Source organism: Carcharodon carcharias, chromosome 16 (assembly GCF_017639515.1).
Source record: "Carcharodon carcharias isolate sCarCar2 chromosome 16, sCarCar2.pri, whole genome shotgun sequence".
Lineage (NCBI taxonomy): Eukaryota > Metazoa > Chordata > Chondrichthyes > Lamniformes > Lamnidae > Carcharodon > Carcharodon carcharias.
In genome coordinates, this window is record NC_054482.1 from 52,531,376 (window position 1) to 52,551,625 (window position 20,250).

At 41.6% G+C, this 20,250-nt stretch overlaps 1 protein-coding gene across 4 annotated transcripts in view; it reads left to right on the top strand.

Annotated features, from left to right (window-relative positions):
• The window catches only part of atg4c (autophagy related 4C, cysteine peptidase), a 71,415-nt gene extending 51,369 nt beyond the window's left edge, over positions 1 to 20,046 (top strand). For all 4 annotated transcript variants that reach the window (XM_041207542.1, XM_041207541.1, XM_041207543.1 and 1 more), the window contains exons 9-11: positions 11,714 to 11,790; positions 13,127 to 13,246; positions 19,627 to 20,046. In XM_041207542.1, the coding sequence (XP_041063476.1) occupies positions 11,714 to 11,790; positions 13,127 to 13,246; positions 19,627 to 19,806 (377 nt within the window). In that variant the 3' untranslated portion in view covers positions 19,807 to 20,046. The remainder of the gene's footprint in view (positions 1 to 11,713; positions 11,791 to 13,126; positions 13,247 to 19,626) is intronic.
• Positions 20,047 to 20,250: the final 204 nt, after the last annotated feature.

The window sequence follows — 20,250 nt, forward strand, 5'->3', positions numbered from 1 at the left end:
ACCTTTGCTTCACAAATCCATGCTGATTTATCCATTTATTTGCCCACCACTGGAATCAGGCTGACTGGCCTGTAGTTATTCAGCCTAATCCTTTTCTCCCTTTTAAAGAATGATACAACATTAGCAGTCCTCCAGTCCTCTGGCGCTATGCCTGTAACCAGAGAGGATTGGAAAATGTTTGTCAGAGCCTCTGTTATTTCTTCCTTTGCTTCTCTATGACAGCTTGGCATGCATTTCATCCAAATCTGATGATTGATATACCTTCATTGATGCTACATCCCTTAATATTGCCCATCTCACCGTTTATGACATCCAGTATTTCACACCGCTCCTGCTTAACTACAATGTCTGTACCTTACTTGTCTTTCATGAACACAGTTACAATGGCCCATAACTTCGAGTTCCTGGCCGTTATACCACTGGGGAACCCCCACGGATGTCCCCAGGTAAGGATCGCACGGCAATTAAATCACAAAGTTCAGATGGTTCCAACTGTCTCACAGCAAGTTACCCAGAAAAAGTTAGAAGAATTAAAACCGCTTCTAAGTCCTGGATAACTATGGTACTGACCCATCCTGACCCCTTCATAGAACCACAGAAATCCCCCCAGCCACCCAGCCACCCAGCCAGCCAGCCAGCCAGCCAGCCCTCCACAGGACCTTCAACTACTCCCTCCCCATTCACCCCTCCATGAACCCCCGCTGGTCTCCCCTGACCCTTCCAACCATTTTCCCAACCCCTGACTTCAATCCCACCTGCTGCATCCGCCACCCCCTCCCATCCCAGGGACCCCTGACTAACCCCACCACCCTCCCTGACTGCCCTCGCCATCCCCCGACTGCTTTCGCTACCCTTGATCAGTAAGGGCCATGTGAAAAGACAGGTGATTACACCAGATGAGATGGAAACTGAATAAGTAGCGAATTAGGTTCATGTGGTAAATTCTGGTAATTCCTTTTCAGGTTTTAACTATAGATTAACAATCAAGATCTGACATAGTACTAACCTTTAAGTAAGCTAGGTTAGATTGTTAAGTAGAGAACTGCTTGGAGTGGCAGTTATCTGCCTGTCATCTGAAAGCAGTTGGTTCAACTGTTAATTACTGTAGCAGTAAGCTAAACTAGTTAATGACTCATCAGAGGGTCTATAAAAGCGACAGGCGACTACACCTGTGTGAGACAGAGACTGAGTAGTGAATTAGGTTCACATGGGAATTTGATACACGGGGAAAAGAGATGTGGTATATATCGGAACTATCCTAAGTTAATTATGTGAGTAATTAAATTAAGTTAACTAAATAACAAGTAACAATGGCAGGACAGGTGTTATGTTGCAGCTGTGGAATGTGGGCGCTTTTGGGCACTAAGGCAATCCAGGACAAACACATCTACAGAAAGTGTAAGCAGGTGGAGGAATTCAGATCAGGATTACTGACCTGGAATCTGAACTGCAGGCACTGAGCAACATAAGGGGGGAGAAAAACCTGGACGCTTTGTTCCAGAAGATGGGCATGCTTCTTAGAATAGGGTTGTCTGTTTTGATCAGCAGTGAGGGACAAGAGGATGTGACAATGAGTGAGGCAGGTAATGGGACTGAGTAGACAATAGTGGAGGAGCTTCAGACTTTCAAATTGTCAAACTGGTTTGAGGTGCTCACAAACTGGAATGTAGTGTTAGTAGGGGACAGTATAGTGAGGGATTGACACTGTTCTCTGCAGCAAAGATTGAGAGTCCAGACGTTGTGTTGCCTGCCTGTTGCCAGGGTTTGGGACGTCTGCTCAGGGCTGGAGAGGAACTTGCAGTGGGAAGGGGAGGATCCAGTTGTCGTGGTCCATGTAGGACAATATAGACAGAACAAGGGAAGAGATTCTGCATGGTCATTAAGAAACACTCGTACCAAATTAAGAAGCAGAACCTCAAAAGTGGTAATCTCTGGATTATTACCTGAGTCACATGCAAATTAGCAGAGGGCAAATAAGATTAGAGAGAAAAATGTAGAAGTGGGTTCCAGTTTGTGGGGCACTAGCACCAGTACTGGGGAAAATGGGGGCTGTACCGTTGGGATGAGTGTTCTTGCGGATTGCAAAACTAGGGAAGTAGAGAGGGCTTTAAACTAAACAAGGAGGGGAAGGGAATCAAGTTTGGGCAGATGTGGCAAATCAAGGGGTAGATTCAAGGCAGGAGACCATAATAGTAATATGGGAAATGAGGGTCATAAAATAGCAGGAAGGGACAGAGAGATAAAACCTAAGAATACACCAATAGTCAAGACTAGATGTTACAAAGATAACAAAAAGACAAAACTAAAGGCTCTGTATCTGAATGCACATAGCATTCATAATAAAGTAAACGAATTGATATTGAAGTAAACAGAATGATCTGATAGCCATTACAGAGACATGGCTTCAGGATGACAAGGATTGGGTCCTGAATGTTGAGGGATATATGACATTCAAAAAGAATAGGAAGCTAAGTAGAGGTGGAGGAGGAGCACTGTTGATCAAGGATGGCATTGGTGCAATAGTTATAGATGATCTTGGTTTAGGAAATCAGAATGTAAAATTGGTTTGGGTAGCGATAAGGAATAGTAGGGGAAAAAAGTCACTAGTGGAAGTGGCCTACAGGCCCCCTAACAGTAACCACAATTTAGGACAAAGTATACAAAGAGAAATATTGCGTGCTTGTGATAAAGGGACAGCAATAATCATGGGTGATTTTAATCTGCATGCAAACTGGAAAAATCAGGTTGGCAGTAGTAAACTGGAAGAGGACTTCATAGAATGCTTTTGAGAGAGTTTCTTAGAGAAGCATGTTCTGGAACCAACCGGAGAGCAGGTTATATTAGACTTGTATTGTGTAATTTGACAGGATTAATTAATGACCTCAGAGTGAAGGCAGTCCCAGATAGCACTGACCACAATATGATTGAATTTTACATTCAGTTTGAAAGGGAGAAGAGCGGGTCTAAGACTAATATTTTAAACTTAAACAAGGGCAACTATGTGAGCATGAAAGCTAAGCTAGCTGAAATGAACTGGGATAGTAAGCTCGGGGATAGATCAGTAGAGTAGCAGTGACAGATATTTAAGGGGATAGTTCAGAATACTCAGAATAAGTATATTCCTACTATAAGGAAAAATTCTAAGGAGAGGACCCACCATCCGTGGTTAACTTAAGAACTCAAGGAAAGAGCATATAACTGCGCAAAGATGAGTGGCAGGTCAGATGATTGGTCAGAATATAAAGAATGGCAGTGAATGACTAAAAGGTTAATCAGGAATAAGAAATTAAGAGTATGAGAGGAAGCTAGCTAGAAATGTAAAAATGGATAGCAAGAGTTTCTACAGGTATTTAAAGAGGAAAAGAATAAGTAAAGTGAGTGTTGACCCTCTAGAGAGTGACAATGCGGGGTTAATAGTAGATAATAGGGAAATGGTGGATGAAATGAACAAATATATTACTTCGGTCTTCATTATAGAAATACAAAAATCATTACAGTAATAGCTGTAAATCAGGTGGAAGGGAGAGGGGAACTTGGTGAAATTACAAGTATTAGGGAAGCGGTACTGCGAAACTGACTGAGCTGCAGGCTGGCAAGTCTCCGGGTCCTGATGAACTTCATCCCAGGGTCTTAAAAGAGGTGGCTAATGAGGTAGTAGATGTGTTGGTGTTCATTTTCCAAAATTCCCTAGAATCTGGTAAAGTTCCATTGACTAGGAAGTAGCAAATCTAACCCCTCTATTCAAGAAGGGAGGGAGGCAGAAAACAGGAAACTATAGGCCAGTTTAGCTTGACGTCTGTCGTGGGGAAGGTGTTGGAATTGATCATTAAGGAGGTTATAGCTGGGTACTTGGAGAAACACAAGGTAACCAGGAAGCGTAAGCATGGTTTTGTGAAAGGGAAATAATGTTTAACCAATTTATTGGAGTTCTTTGCAGGAGCAACATGCACTGTGGATAAAGAAGAACTTGTAGACGTTCTGCACTTGGATTTCCAGAAGGCATTTGATAAGGTGGCACATCAAAGGTTATTGCAGAAAATAAAAGCTCATGGTGGAGCATGGATAGAAGATTGGCTGGCTGGCTGAAAGCAGAGAGTATGCACAAATAGGGGTCCTGCCTGACAAATCTGTTAGAATTCTTTGCGGAGGTAACAAGTAGGTTAGACAAAGGAGAGCCAATGGATGTTATCTACTTGGACTTCCAGAAGGCCTTTGACAAGGTGCCGCACAGGAGGCTGCTCAGTAAGATAAGAGCCCATGGTGTTAGAGGCAAGGTACTAGCATGGATAGAAGATTGGCTGTCTGGCAGGAGGCAGAGAGTGGGGGTAAGGGGGTCCTTCTCAGGATGGTGGCCGGTGACTAGTGGAGTTCCGTGAGGGTCAGTGTTGGGACCACAACTTTTCACTTTATACATTAATGATCTAGATGAAGGAACTGAGGGCATCCTGGCTAAGTTTGCAGATGAAACAAAGCTAGGTAGAGGGACAGGTAATATTGAGGAGGCGGGGAGGCTGCAGAAGGATTTGGACAGGTTAGGAGAATGGGCAAAGAAGTAGCAGATGGAATACAACATGGGAAAGTGTGAAGCCATGCACTTTGGTCAGAAGAATAGAGGCATAGACTATTTTCTAAATGGGGACCGAATTCAGAAATCTGGAGTGCAAAGGGGCTTGGGAATCCTAGTCCAGGATTCTCTTAAGGTTAACTTGCAGATTTAGTCTGTAGTTAGGAAGGCAAATGCAATGTTGGGATTTATTTTGAGAGGACTAGAATATAAAAGCAGGGATGTGCTGCTGAGGCTTTATAAGGCTCTGGTCAGACCACATTTAGAATATTGTGAGCAATTTTGTGCTCCGTATCTCAGGAAGGATGTGCTGGCCCTGGAGAGGATCCAGAGGAGGTTCACGAGAATGATCCCAGGAATGAAAGGCTTAATGTATGAGGAACATTTGAGGACTCTGGGTCTATAGTCGATGGAGTTTAGAAGGATGAGGGGGGGATCTGATTGAAACTTACAGAATACTGAAAGGCCTGGATAGAGTGGACATGGGGAAGATGTTTCCATTAGTAGGAGAGACTAGGACCCGAGGGCACAGCCTCAGAGTAAAGGGAAGACCTTTTAGAACAGAGATGAGGAGAAACTTCTTTAGCCAGAGAATGGTGAATCTATGGAATTCATTACCAGAGAAGGCTGTGGAGACCAGGTCATTGAGTGTATTTAAGACCGAGATAGATAGGTTCTTGATTGGTAAGGGGATCAAAGGTTACGGGGAGAAGGCGGGAGAATGGGGTTGAGAAACTTATCAGTCATGATTGAATGGCGGAGCAGACTCAATGGGCCGAATGGCCTAATTTCTGCTCCTATGTCTTATGGTCTTAAATGGGTCTTTTTCGGATTGGCAGGATGTGACGAGTGGAATCCCAGAGGGGTTTGTGCTGGAGCCTCAACTTTTTAAAATTTACATCAATGACTTAGATGAGGGGAGTGAAGACATGGTAGCTAAATTTGGAGATGACACAAAGATAGATAGGACAGTATGTTGTGAAGAGGACATGAGGTTGCAGATAGATATAGATAGGTTGAATGAGTGGGCAAAGATCTGGTAAATGAGTTTAATGTGGGAATATGTGAAGTTGTTCACTTTGCCACTGTGCATCGGTTAATGGTGCAAATGTTACTTGCCATTTGTCAGCACAAGCTTGGATATTGTCCAGATTTTGCTGCATTTGGACATGTGACTTCTCAGATACTGAATAAGTCCGAATGGTGCTGAATACATCAGCGAATGTCCCCACTTCTGACCTTATGATGGAAGGAAGGTAATTGATGAAGCAGCAGAAGATGGCTGGGCCTAGGACACTACCCTGAGGAACTCCTGCAGTGATGTCCTGGGACTGAAATGATTGACCTCCAATAACCACAACCACCACCCTTTGCGTTAGGTGTGACTCCAAGCAGCAGAGAATTTTTCACCGATTCACATTGACTCCAGTTTTGCTAGGGCTCTTTGCTACCATACTTGGTCAGATTCTGCCTTGATGTCAAGAACAGTCATTCTCACCTCATCTCTGGAATTCAGCTCTTTTGTCCATGTTTGAACCAAGGCTGTAATGAGGTCAGGAGCTGAGTGATCAGGCGAAAGCCAAATTGAGCATCATTGAGCAGGTTATTTCTAAGCAAGTGCTGCTTGATAGCACTGTTGATGACCCCTTCCATCACTTTACCGATGCTGGAGAGTGGAGTGATGGGGCGGTAATCGGCCGGCTTGGATTTGTCCTGCTTTTTGTGGATGGGACATACCTGGGCAATTTTCCACGTTTCCAGGTAGATGCCAGTGTTATAGCTGTACCGGAACAACTTGGCTAGGGGCGTGGCAAGTTCTAGAGCACAAGTCTTCAGTACTATTGCCAAAATATTGTCAGGGTCCACAGCCTTTGCAGTGTCCAATGCCTTCAGCCATTTCCTGGTATCACGTGGAGTGAATTGAAATGGCTGAAGACAGGCACCCGTGATGCTGGGGATTTCTGGAGGAGGCAGAGATGGATCATCGACTCGACACTTCTGGCTGAAGATCGTTGCAAATGCTTCAGCGTTATCTTTTGCACTGATGTGCTGGGCTCCCCCATCATTGAGCCTGGGGATATTTGTGGAGCCTCCTCCTCCTTTTGAGTTGTTTAGTTGTCCACCACCTTTCACGGCTGATGTGGCAAGACTGCAGAGCTTAGCTCTGACACATTGGTTGTAGGATTGCTTAGCTCTGTCTGTTGCATGCTGCTTACGCTGTTTGGCACGCAAGCAGTCCTGAGTTGAAGCTTTGCTAAGTTGACACCTCATTTTTAGGTTTGCTTGGTGCTGCTCCTGGCATGCTTTCCTGCACTCCTCATTGAAGCCTCTTGGATGCCCAGTCATTAGTTGCTAGATCTGTTCAAAGTCTATACCACTTATCATGGTGGTAGTGCCACACAACACGATGGAGGGTATCCTCAATGTAAAGGCAGGACTTCGTCTCCACAAGGTCTGTGCGGAGGTCACTCCTACCAATGCTGCCGTGGACAGATGCATCTGCATCATGACGTCAAGTATGTTTTCCCCTCTTGTTGGTTCCCTCACCACCTGCTGCAGACCCAATCTAGCAGCTATGTCCGTTAGGACTCAGCCAGCTCGGTCAGTAGTGGTGCTACCAAGCCACTCTTGGTGATGGACATTGAAGTCCCCCACCAGAGTACATTTTGCACCCTTGCCACCCTCAGTGCTTCTTCCAAGTGGTGTTCAACATAGAGGAGTTATCTGGGCATCCGAGAGGCTTCATTGAGGAGTGCAGGAAAGCATGCCATTGAATGCCTCCCTTGCCTATCACTACATTAACTTTAAGTAGCTGTTTCTAAGACCACTTTTGCTAAATTGCATTACAGTTTAGTAAAATTTCCTTTTCTCCAGTTGAGAACTTTTACTCCTCGTCGATTTTTGTCCTTTTCTATAGCTATGCTAAATCTGAGTTATGATTAATGTCACTAAAATGCAGTCAGACTGATCCTTCTACCTGTTCAGCTTCATTCCCTGAAACTAAGCCCAGAACTGCCCCATACTAGCCAAAAATGTTATCCTTCATGCATTTTGAGAATTTCACCCCCCCCATACATTTTACACGATGCAAACCCAGTTAATATTTGAGTAGTTAAAATCCCCTGCAATCACTGATCTATTGTTGTACCTCTCAGAAAGTTGCCTGTACATTTGCTCTTCTATTTCCCTCTGATTGTTTGCTTGGGGTCTACTATAGACCCCCAATGTGATTGCCCCTTTTTTGTTCTTTGATTCAACCTTTATGGTCTTGTTGATGATCCTTCCAGCATACCATCCCTCCTCACAGCTATAATTGTTCCTTTAACCAATATTGTAATCCCTTCCTTTTTTAAATCCCTCTCTATCTGAAGGGGGCAGGTTCCTGCTAATTGTTGATCCAAACTGTCAACAGACTCTAGAGTGAAGTTGTCAGTGTTGATGGAAAGTCAAGTCTCTACGTCCTGGCCCTAACTTTGGACTTCCTGATGCTGATTGTCAGGCCAAAATCCTTGCAGGCCCAGGAAAACCGATCTACAAGCTTTTACAAGTGAACTTCAGTAAGGGATACCAGGCGCAGCTGGTATGTCAAAGTTGAAAAGTCAAGTGTGAGCCAACAACAAACTTACCAAAAATACAAAGCTCCATGTTTACCAGGCTTGTGTTCTCAGCACCCTCCTTTACAGTAGAGAGGCATGGATAACTTGTGCAAGCCAAGAAAAGCAGCTGAACAGCTTCTACCTCTGCAACCTCAGATGAATATTGGGCATCCCCTGGCAAGACAGATTGCCAAATATGGAAATACACCAACGTGCAGGGTTCCCCAGCATGTTTTCCCTAAAGCTTCAAGTTGACCGGGATCAGAGTCAATGCACAGGAAGTCCTTGCTGACCACAGTGCCTGGAGACAAAGTAGCCAGGAAGGGGGTGGAAAAAGCAGAGGACAAAATAAATGACCAAATGGTGGAAAAGAGCTTTCCGGGAAGGAAGATCATTAGTTGACCTCAGACCTATGCTATTCATCTGTGCCAGCTGCGGAAGGGACTGCCACTCTCGAGTCGGCCTCTACAGCCACAATGGATTATGTTCAGTAGATAAGTGACGTACACCCTGGGTGCAATCCATTGCCTCCTGCGATGGATGGATGCTTAACACTCTATCTCACCTCAAAATCATGCAACCAGGAATATTGAGCTGGCATACCTGCCTTCCTTTAAGCCATGTTTCAGTAAGAGCTATAGTGTCATACTTCCAAGTGTCTAAATGTGCTTTTAGCTAATCTGCCTTGTTCACTAGACTCTCTGCATCGAAGTATATACCATTAGGCACTATCACTTTGTCTATGTTCTAGTCATTGTTTCCTCTGCCTTCTATAGTCACTAATTTTCTGCCTTATATTTCCACCTTTGCTTCTCTCTCTTCTGAATTTACTCCCAGATTCCCATCCCCCATCAAACTAGTTTAAGCTCTGAAGAAGGGTCATACGGACTCGTAACGTTAACTCTGTTACCTGCTCCACAGATGCTGTCAGACCTGCTGAGTTTTTCCAGCATTTTCTGTTTTTGTTTCAGATTTCCAGCATCCGCAGTATTTTGCTTTTATATAAGCTAGTTTAAGCCCTCTCCCTCCCCACATCCAGCAGTACCAGCAATCTCCAGACAATGATATTGATCCCAGTCCAAGTGCAGTCAGTTCAACTTGTACAGTTCTCAGTTCCCCCAGAATCAGTCCCAATGCCGCAGGTATCTAAAGTCCTCCTCATGCACCACCTGTCAAGTCACACGTCCATCTGCACTATTAAGCTCCAGTAGCTGTCAGGCAATAAAGACTGAGACCAAGACTGACTTTCAGATAGAGTTTTATTTCTAATGCATAAAACACTTCACAGAGAGAACGTGTCTCACCCGTTATCCCTTTTATACAACCAAATGGACACTTAGGTTGTTAACTAATAACTAACAATTGAATTCCTTTAACTGTTTCCTTCCCCAACATGCACAGTCTTACAATTTCTGTACTTGGGTGACACCGGGGCTAATCTGGAGAGTTTGTATTTATTAATTTCTCCCTAGCTCCTTAAAATCTGCCTGCAGAATCTTGTCTGCCTTCCTGCACATGTCATTGATACTGATGTAGAACATAACCTCTGGATGTTCACCCTACCACCTCTGTTCTACAGCTGCACAGTGACATCCATGATCTTGGTACCAGGGAAGCAACATCCAATCTTGGAATTAAGTCTGTGGCTGCAGACATGCCTCTCTGTTCCCCTATCTTTTAATTCACTAATGCTGTTGCTTTTCTGGATTATAGAAGGTTAAGGAGGGATGAGTTGATTTTTTTTAGGACTTTGAAAGGATTTAATAAGGTAGATAGAGGTTGGTGGGGGAGTCTCGGATAACGGGACATAACTTTAAAATCAGAGTCAGGCAATTCGAGAGAAGCATCACTACTTGACATATAGGGTGGTAGAAGTATAGAACTCTTTTTTATAAAAAGCAGTAGATGCTAGCTTAATTAATAATTTTAAACCTGAGATTGGTAGATTTTCACTAGACAAGGCTATAAAAGAATACTGATCCAAGGCAAGTGGATAGAGATAAGAAATGCATCAGCCATTAAGAAATGCATCAGCCATCACCTCAGTGGAACATACTTCAGGAGCTGAATGGCCTGCTCCAGTTCCTATGTTCTATGAATGCTGTTGTTTACTCCTTTTGGATTATACAGTTGAATAGTTCGATATTGTATTTCAACATAGATTAAAATTACAAAACACAAATAGGCCATTTGCACAACCAGTCTTTTGCTTTTCTTTTAGTCTTTTGTTGGTGTTCATCCTCCACATGAGCACAAGTCCTAATTCTATGATCCTTTGTTCCAATACCTAAATCCTTCAGCCACCTGTCAATTCAATGTTAAATGTTGACATGATCTCTACTTTAATCACTAACTCTGATTTGCATTCCACAGCCTTGTTTCTTCCTATGTAAAAATAATTTTCTCCTCTTTATTCTAAGTCTTTTCCATTTAATCTTGTATCTATGTCCCCTCATTTCAAATCCCCCAATCAATGGAAACAACCTGTTTCTATCAAATCACCTATGACCTCCTCTATGTTAATGAAAACAGGCCTAATTTTTCCTAAGTCTTTATTTGTATTTGAATTTTATCACACCAGGCACCATCCTAGTGAATCTGCACTGTACTTTTACCTCAAAATCCTTCCTATAGCATGAAGCCTAAAATTGCATTTAGTAATCAACTGTGGTCCTTTGGTTTGATATAAATTTGCCATTACATTTCAATTTTTATATTCTATACCCCTTGCTACACAACTCAGCATTCCATTAGCTTTTTACAGCCTATACACTTGAGGTACTGCTTTTAATGTCTTGTGAACCTGACTCTGCCACCCTTTTCCCCATTCAAACAGTAATTATTTTATTATTTACTATATCAAATCTTCCACTTTTTTGCACAGCCGTGTTATTCTTGGAAACTCCTTTGGTCCTCAGAATTATTTTACTATGCCTCTTATTTTATAATTTTCTACAAATTTGGACACTAGCACAAGAGCATCCCTAAACTTAGATGCCTAGAGTGCTTACAAGAGTGATTAGCATCACCACACCCGAGGGAATGTCTGGAGCAGGATTCTAAACTTGTAATGTGCTGACTGTTGCCTCCAGTGCCTTATATGAGTCACCATTCTCTACATGTTAGTCAGATGAGACAAACCCTGTTCTTTCTTGACATCCCTGCTTGTGACTTTTTCATCGTGAGTCATTGGATAGTGGCTGGTTTCTTTTCTCTTCTGTAGTATAGAAAGCATTGAGACCAATTGCCTGGAGTTCAAACTTGGCCTCAGCTATATACAGTTCTTTTACCAATTTTTTTTTTATATTTAGTAATTTTTGGAAAATTTTAAATAAGATTGAAATTGTTATGTAAAAATTTTGCTTGGACAGCACAATTTGACAATTCGGAATACAATCTTGTCTGAAAATAGGCTTCAAACAGCAAACTCTGTGTTGACAGAATGATATGCTGGGTATTATTTTACTCATTATACAAACTGTAGAGATGAGACTGGAAGAAGATGTCTCATTAGGTATTTTTGAATTTCTTATCTTCTGTTTTGTTCTTCAAGATGACAGTTTGATATACATGGATCCTCATTATTGCCAATCATTCGTGGATGTCACAACAAAGGATTTTCCACTTGAGGTGAAGTTTTGTATATTATGTGAAATGTTGATTTTATTTTTCTCCTTTATGATTGAATTAAAATTATTTCATTTTATGTCAAAGTACACTTTATTCCTAATATAAACACAATTCCATTTTAGTTAAAATTACAGCAGGGAATTTACCCAGCCGGGGTAACTCCCGATGTCAGGACCAAATGTGGGTCCTGAGCCCGCTCAAGTGGGTAACGGGAATAGGTGGCAATCTTCCCAGTGGCAGCCTTTTAATTGACTGCCACCAGGCCCACGGACCCATTCTCTCCATACTGCTGGCCCAATTAGAAGGCCCAGCAGCCATAGTAGCACCACCGAAGAGGTGGCCGTTGCTGAGGCTGTAGAGAGAATGAAAGGGCACCTCTGTTTTGCAGCACCCTCGCAGGCAGGCAGGCCCCGGTGACCGGAAGGATAGCCCTTCAGCGTTGGGGCCCTGGGAGCCCTACCTTGGACCATAGTGCCCCCTGGAAGGCCTGGGAAAATGGCTGTTGACTGGGCTTTTAATTATTTAATTAATGATCTGTCGTGTCACCAGTTGGCAATGGGACAACTCACCCAAGGTAAAATCTTGCCCTGCTTGCCAATAATGTAGCAGTTGGCATAGTTCTTTAAGCTTTGGCTTTTCCAATAATTTAATTCTTTTATAAACTTGGTGAGGCATGTTCTTGATACCATGATGGCAGAATGGAACATATTTCAATTTCAGCCTCTCCCATGTGGGTTATAATGCAAGTTAGATGCAGATGAAAACTTCCTCTGTAGGCACCAACCTCACGAACATATCCACGAGTGTGACATTTCCATTTACCACTGTAGTCATTATGTGTCCTTTCTGAATGAGACTGATGCTAAATTACATTCAGTTCAATACTGTAGATGTACACTAACCAGGAGCTGGTTTGAGAGCAACTGAGATTCATTTCATGTTGGATTTTTGCAGTGAAAAGAATGAAAAGAACCTTTCATCCCATCTGTCCTGTTAGACTGGAACATAAACCCCAATAGTGTCCATCTCACTGCATTCTGCTTGCTTTTCCATTAATAACACTGCCCTACACAAGATTATATACGTTGTGTTCTACAGTGAGTCAGTTATGGAGTGTGCATTGTACCAATAATTAGTAGATGAAGTGGATTTTCTGTAGAAAAATGCATGTTAAGGAGAGAAGGTTAATGTTCATACAACTGTATTGGAATAACTTAAACTAGATTTAATGTGCCTTTGGATGTTTTGATTATGTTTGAAGGTGCTATATAAATACAAATTGTTATTCTCTCAGAGCTTTTGCTGGTAGACTAATTCTGCTACTTTGTTCTTTTAGTCATATCACTGTCCTTCTCCGAAAAAGATGTCATTTAGTAAAATGGATCCCAGCTGCACCATCGGGTTTTACTCGCATAATGAAGATGATTTTGAAAAAATAATTGATGAGGTAACAAAGGTGTGTGGTAAGAATTGTTGATGCAATAAGTCAGGAGGAACCACTAAGCTAAGTGTTTCTCTATTGTTTCTCTAGGAATATATCAAAACTGTTATTACACTTGAAGTAAAGAACTCCCCTAGTGGCTTAATGGAAAAATACAAACGTGGTGTGGTATTGAGCCTTACAGACCTGGAAAATCCCAGATTCAGTGGAGTTAGCCTTTCTCATCAGCGGGGAAGGGACAGTGGTGTGGGCCATTTACAGTAAACTTGGGTGTTCTTGTGCTAGAGAGTAGAAAAGTAATCCAGGATTGCCACATTGCTGCATAGTACACTTTCCACTTCAGGCATTTACTGCCACTCTTGGAGCAATACATTGCAGAACCTACCCGGGAACAGCCTATTTTAGATCTAGTAATGTGTAATGAGGTAGGATTAATAGATCTCATAGTTAAGGATCCTTCGGGGGTAGCGATCACAACATGGTAGAATTTCAAACTCAATTTGAGGGCAAGCAACTCAGATCCTCAACCAGTGTCCTCAACTTTAATAAGGGCAATTACGAAGGTATGAAGGAAGAGTTGTCTAAAGCGGGCTAAGAAAATAGACTAAGGGAAAGATCAGTGGATGAGCAGTGGCAGACATTTAAGCAGATATTTCATAATGCTCAGCAAAAATTTATCCCGATCAAAAAGAAGGACTCGATAAGAAGGATGAGCCACCCGTGGTTAACAAATGTGGTCAAGGAGAGTATCCAGTCAAAAACTAAGGCATACAAAGTGGCGAAAACTAGTGATAGGCCAGAAGATTAGGAATTTTTGAAGAACCAGCAGTGGAAGACTAAAAAGCTAATAAAGAGGGAGAAAGTTGATTATGAAAGTAAATTGGCAAGAAATATAAAAACAAGCAGCAAGAGCTTCTATGGGTATATCAAAAGAAATAGAGTAGCTAAAGTGAGCGTGGGACCCTTGAAGGATGTGACTGGACAATTAATAATGGGGAACAGATAATGAGGGCAGATAATTTAAATCAATATTTTGCATCAATCTTCATGGTGGAGATAAGCAAGGAGCTAATGGGAGGAAAGATCTTGCAACAGTCTCTATCACGAGGGACAAAGTATTTGAGAAACTAATGGGGCTAAAGGCAGACAAATCACCAGGACCTGATGGCCTGCATCCAAGGGTTTTAAAGGAAGTGGCTGCAGAGATAGTGGAGACATTGGTTGAAATATTCCAGAATTCACTAGATTCCAGAAGAGCCCTAGCGGATTGGAAAATTGCTAATGTGGTGCCTCTATTCAAGAAGGGAGGGAGACAAAAAGCAGGAAACTATAGGCCAGTCAGCCTGACATCTGTAGTTGGGAAAATGCTAGAGTCCATTATTAAGGAAGAAATAGAACATTTAGAAAAACTTAATGCAATCAAACAGAGTCAATATGGCTTTGTGAAAGGGAAATCATGTCTGACAAATTTGCTAGAGTTCTCTGAGGATATAACAAGCAGAGTTGATAAAGGGGAACCGGTAGATGTGTATTTGGATTTCCAGAAGGCATTTAATAAGGTGCAATTTAAAAAGTTATTGCACAAAATAAGAGCTCACTGCATTGGGGGGTAATGTGTTAGCATGGATTGAGGATTGATTAACACACAAAAGACAGAGTCAGGATTAATGTGTCTTTTTCAGGTTGAAAAGACATAACTAGTGGAGTGCCACAAGGACCAGTCCTAGGGCCTCAATTATTTACTATCTATATTAATGGCTTGGAGGAAGGGGCAGAGTGTAATGTATTCAAATTTGCTGACGATACAAAAATAGCTGGAAGGGCATGTTGCGATGAGGGCATAAGGAATCTGCAGGGGGATATAGACATGTTGAGTGAGTGAGCAAAAACTTGGCAGATGAGTTTAATGTAGGAAAGTGTGTGATCATGCACTTTGGTAGGAAAATCAAAAGGCAGACTATTATTTAAATGGAGAGATTCTCCAAAAAAGTGCAGCACAGAGAGATCTGGGTGTTCTTGTGCATGAAACACAAAAAGTTAACATGCAGATGCAGCAAGTAATTAAGAAGGCAAATGGAATCTTAGCCTGCATTTCTAGGGGGTTGGAGTTTAAAAATAAGGAAGCCTTGTTACAACTATAGAGAGTGTTAGTGAGACCACACGTGGAGTACTGTGTACAGTTTTGGTCCCTGTATTTAAGAAAGGATATACTGGCATTGGAGGCAGTTAAGAGGAGATTCTCTGGGCTGATTCCTGGGATGAAGGGGTTGACTTGTCAAGAACAGCTAAACAGGTTAGGCCTTTATTCATTATAGTTTAGAAGAATGAGGGGTGATCTTATTGAAATGTACAAGATTCTGAGGGGGCTTGACAGGGTAAACGATGTTGAGAAGATGTTTCCACTAGTGGGGGACTTGCGAACTAGGGGATACAGTTGCAGAGTAAGGGGGCGCTCATTTAAAACTCCGCTGTGAAGGAATTTCTTCTCTCGGATGGTAGTGAATGTCTGGAATTCTCTACCTCAGAGTGTTGTGGAGGTTAGATCACTGAACGTGTTTAAAGAAGAGGTAGATAGATTTTTGAAATATTGTGGAGTTGAGGGCTATGAGGAGCTGGCACGAAAGAGGAGTTGAGGCCTGGGACAGATTAGTCATGATCTTATTGAATGACAGGGCAGGCCTGAGAGGCCAAATGGCCTACTCTTGCTCCTATTTCTTAAGTTCTTATTTTTCAGTTCTAGGGCAGGGTAATATGGTTATATACAGAATAAATCTCTGTGCTTTGTCCCAATCTCAGAAAATGTAAACTGTTGGACTGTAATGACAATTTGTTTCTTTCAGTAGCCAATCTTTGGCTCCTCTGTGTGATGTTGGTAATTGAGTGTCAATTATGTTTGGTGGACCTGTACCCATTAGCTTAATATTAACATGTTGCTTAGGAATTTTATAGCCTCCAGGCTGAGGAAAGCTTCATAGCTCAGACAAGTGTAATTCCTGAGTTTGGATCTATTTTAAAAATAAGTGCACTAACCTATTGTGCTACCCACTACTACATTGTTAACACATTTGTGCTTCTATTTTAGTGTCTTTTAATCAATAGTATCAAATTTCAGATACCAAATTCAAGCTAAAATATGATTAGTTGGAGAACTACTGTTCACACCTTTTTGGGTGTTAGAGGAGGGGTAGTAGGAAGTAGGAAGCAGACAATTCATAGGAATGTACTTTTCAAGTGCATCTCATTTATTTGCAGATTAGCACTGGCAGGCTATTGAGAAGACACTGGCAAGTTATTCTCTGTCAAAAGTGCAAAAGGTGTTGAGTTGAGATATCCTCATGGTTGTATTTCAATTTCATAAGAACATAAGAATTCTTGTGAAAAGAAGATCAAGAGGCCAGCAAACCTGTCCTCTTTTGAATGGCCTCTCCAGCTTCTCACTATAACCCCTAGTCGTTCCCTCTGTAGAAACTTACATAATTGCTTCTTGAAGGCATTTATATTATCCGCTTCAAGAGACTTTTCTGATTTATTCTACATCTCTATAACCTTTTCAGTGAAAAAGTTCTGCCTCATTTCCTTTTTTCATAATCTACCTGTTCGTAACTTGTATCCCCTGGTATTTGAGTCCTTAAGCGCAATGAGCAATTTGACTGGGCCACCTTTGTCAATTTGGTTCAATTAGCTCGTATCCTCAAGTTCATTTATTTTTGGGTCCTATAGTTGTTGCTCTTCTTTCCAACTTATCAGTGTTTTTTTTAAGGCAAGTGTTGATAACTACCTGCAATATTCCAAAACACATATCTTGTCAATGAGTAGTCTAGGTTTAAATTAACCATTTTTATTAATGCTGTTCATTTGGTCTTGCGGCATTTTCCAAATAGCTGTCCAATATTGTCACCAGCAGATGGCAATATTGAAAGTAAAATAAATTGGAGCTTAGCAAATCACCTACATTAGCAGTCTGACTTAAATGAAGCTTACACTGTGTGTAGTTCTGATAAATTATTTCATTTGTGACACAAATTAAAGTTAGTTTGAATTGGAAAGAAATGATTCTATTAATGAATGTGAAAATGTGCTTAACTGTACGGAAATTTAATTTATCTTGAAGTTCCAATTCTGCATAAAATTAGAATGAGCAATTTTAAATGTAAAAACTATTGATTTAGCAGATACATACCTAACTGTAGTTCAGAAATGGTCAGAATATTAGCAAACTGTTGCTCAGGTGCTTTCTAAAAGGTATCCTATGTAATTCTTTGTGCTTTTCTGCCTTTTCTTTCATTGCTCATTTAGTATAAATCAGTCACAAATTTTTAAAATGAAAAATAGAAACTCAGCTTTTCCACCCCACCTTATATTTCAATATAAGAGTAATATTTTGCAGGATGTAAAATTGGTGTTCAAGCCTATCCTGTGGGTTTTTTGCCTGGTGAGTTGAATTAAAATTGCACCCAGTCTCCCTTTCAAAACTGGTCATCAAGCCCTGCTTAAAAAACCAACTTGACACCTTTATTCACTCCAATTTTTGCCTCATCTTTAAACTCCCTTTTATCTCTAAGATCTTTGAATGCGTCATTGCTTCCTTTTCCATCCATCTCATAACTTGAGAACACTACTTTTTAGTGTCAGATATTGCTAGCACTTGACAGGATTTGGAGATTCTTTTCATACATTAACTCTAATGCATTTTCACAATGCACAGTTGTTTTGCTTCAGTTATACTGCAGACTTGGTGTCACCATAATAACACTTCACAATACAAAAATACAAAATATGCAATTTAACACTGAAAATGTCAACAAAAATTTACAGTTTTCTGTCAATGGGGAGATAACTGAAAAAGGTGCTCTTACACAATTAGTAAGTACATCATTGTACTCAGGCCAGTTGTTTTAGACTTGAAATTTTAAAACAATTCAGGTGACCTTTAAATATATGATGTTGAAGAGAAGTGGACGCCTCCATCAGCTTTGTTCAATCATTTGTAGTTTCATCAGATATCAGTGAACAACATTGTGCACCTGAATACACATTTATGAAATTCTACCTACTGCCATTTAGCAGTGAGGTGAGCAGATGTAATCTAACTGTCTGCTTGCAATATTGTTAAAACGTGGCCACTGGCTCCCCAATTGCTCAGTCAGTAGTGATACTCCTTTGTGTGATAGAGCCAAGCAGAACAGGAAGTTTCCCTTTTGGTCACTGGATTATGCAAAATTGACTAATTTCAGCTTGGCCATTGGTAGGGTGTTACAATATGCAGATAGGGAAATATTAACCAGGTTTTTTTCTCTGAATAATTACTCAAGGGCTGCTACTCTGAATCCTGAAAAATGCACAGGTAGACTTTGGAGCCAGAATTTTATTGAAAATCGGGTTGTCCCACTCCGGGTCTAAAAGCAGAATCTGAGCCCGCCCGGATGGGTAGCAAGACACTGGGCAGCATTGCTAATTAAGAGGCTGCTGCTGTCATTTGAGGATGGTGGCTGCCTCCCAGAGCTTCCAACCCAATCAGAGGGCCAACCATTCGGCAACCTCTGAAGCGCCATCGATAGAGCTGGCCGCTGCTGAGGCTGTAGGGAAAAGAGTACGCCTCCATGTTGAGGCCAAGAAAATACTTTAATTTAATATACCAGGACTAGAAGGATGAATCCCTCCTTCCCCAAATTGACTGTGCTCTTATACCTCTACCAGGACTGTCACTGTTCATGCATTTTCCTAACTACGTACATCAGCAGGCTATAGTGGCCAAACCTGGTACTTTCCACACCCTGGGATGGATTTTATTAGCCCTGTGAAGACTGGCTGGGAGGTGGGGGCAGCAGGGGCAGCCATTGCCCTGGAGGCCCCTCCGTCAGCTATGGAATGGCCATTAAGGAAGGGCCCAATCCCCCATCACATGGAAATATGTTGGGAGGCCCCTGGGTTTTCCTCGTGGCCTCCCATGTGTGGGGGGCCCATCCTGACACCAGTAAAATGGATACAGGAGCAGAACTTAATTGGCACATTAATTGTTTTAATTGACCAAAGGCCTCTGGTCAGCAGACATCCTTGTCGCTGCCTTTCTATTCAGAATATCCTGTGGCAATCTCCCCTCCCAACCCCTTCCACTGCTATTTTACACCTCACCTGCCTCCCAACCCCTCCAGCCCAGGTTGTGCAAAGAACCAGGTTTGGCTACTGTAATCTGCTGATACTCACTCGGTAGCATCCTGCATGAACAATGACAGTTTTGGTAGAGGTATCAGAGCACAGCCAATTTGGGGGTGGAGGGAAATGAAACTGAATACCACAGTTAAAAATAAAACATTAATTTTCCTTATATAGAAAGAGATGTGATTTGCAAATTTGAAAATAAATTGAAAGGTATTTTATTTCTATTTAAACTTTAGGTTCTGAATTCACCGTCTTCCAAGGAGAAATATCCACTGTTTACTTTTTCCAGGGGACATGCTAGAGATTATGATATTGATAAACTTTCCACGCCAAAAACTGATTCAGCTGTACAGCCCTCAGAGACTCAAAGGAGGAAAGCGGAGAGATTGAGTAATGAGGAGTTTGTCTTGCTCTAACGGAATTTCACGGTCAATGCAGTGGACTACCCTGTCAGTGCTGGCATCTGCTGTGGGTATCCATTCGTACTGATATACAAAGAATCTGTAATTATATAGCTTGATGCTGCTGATTTAAAAATACTTTGCTAAGATACAAAGTGGATATTTTATTGTATATATAAAAAAGTAATCTTCCCTGAAATGATAGTTTCTCACTATGTATAGTAATGAAAATAAACTTTTTTTTAATTGACCATACAGAAAGTTATGTAAATATTGGGTTTATTTTCCCATCTGAACATCTTTTCTCATCTACAGTTTCCTTCATACATCTTTTGTTTTTCCAGGCTCTAAGCTAAATCACAGCCACTGGAGACCAGAGTAAAGATTGATCAGGGGTCATCACAATGAGACTGATAACTGAACCAGAATTGTGTACCAGCCAAAAAGTTTCTCTGCCAT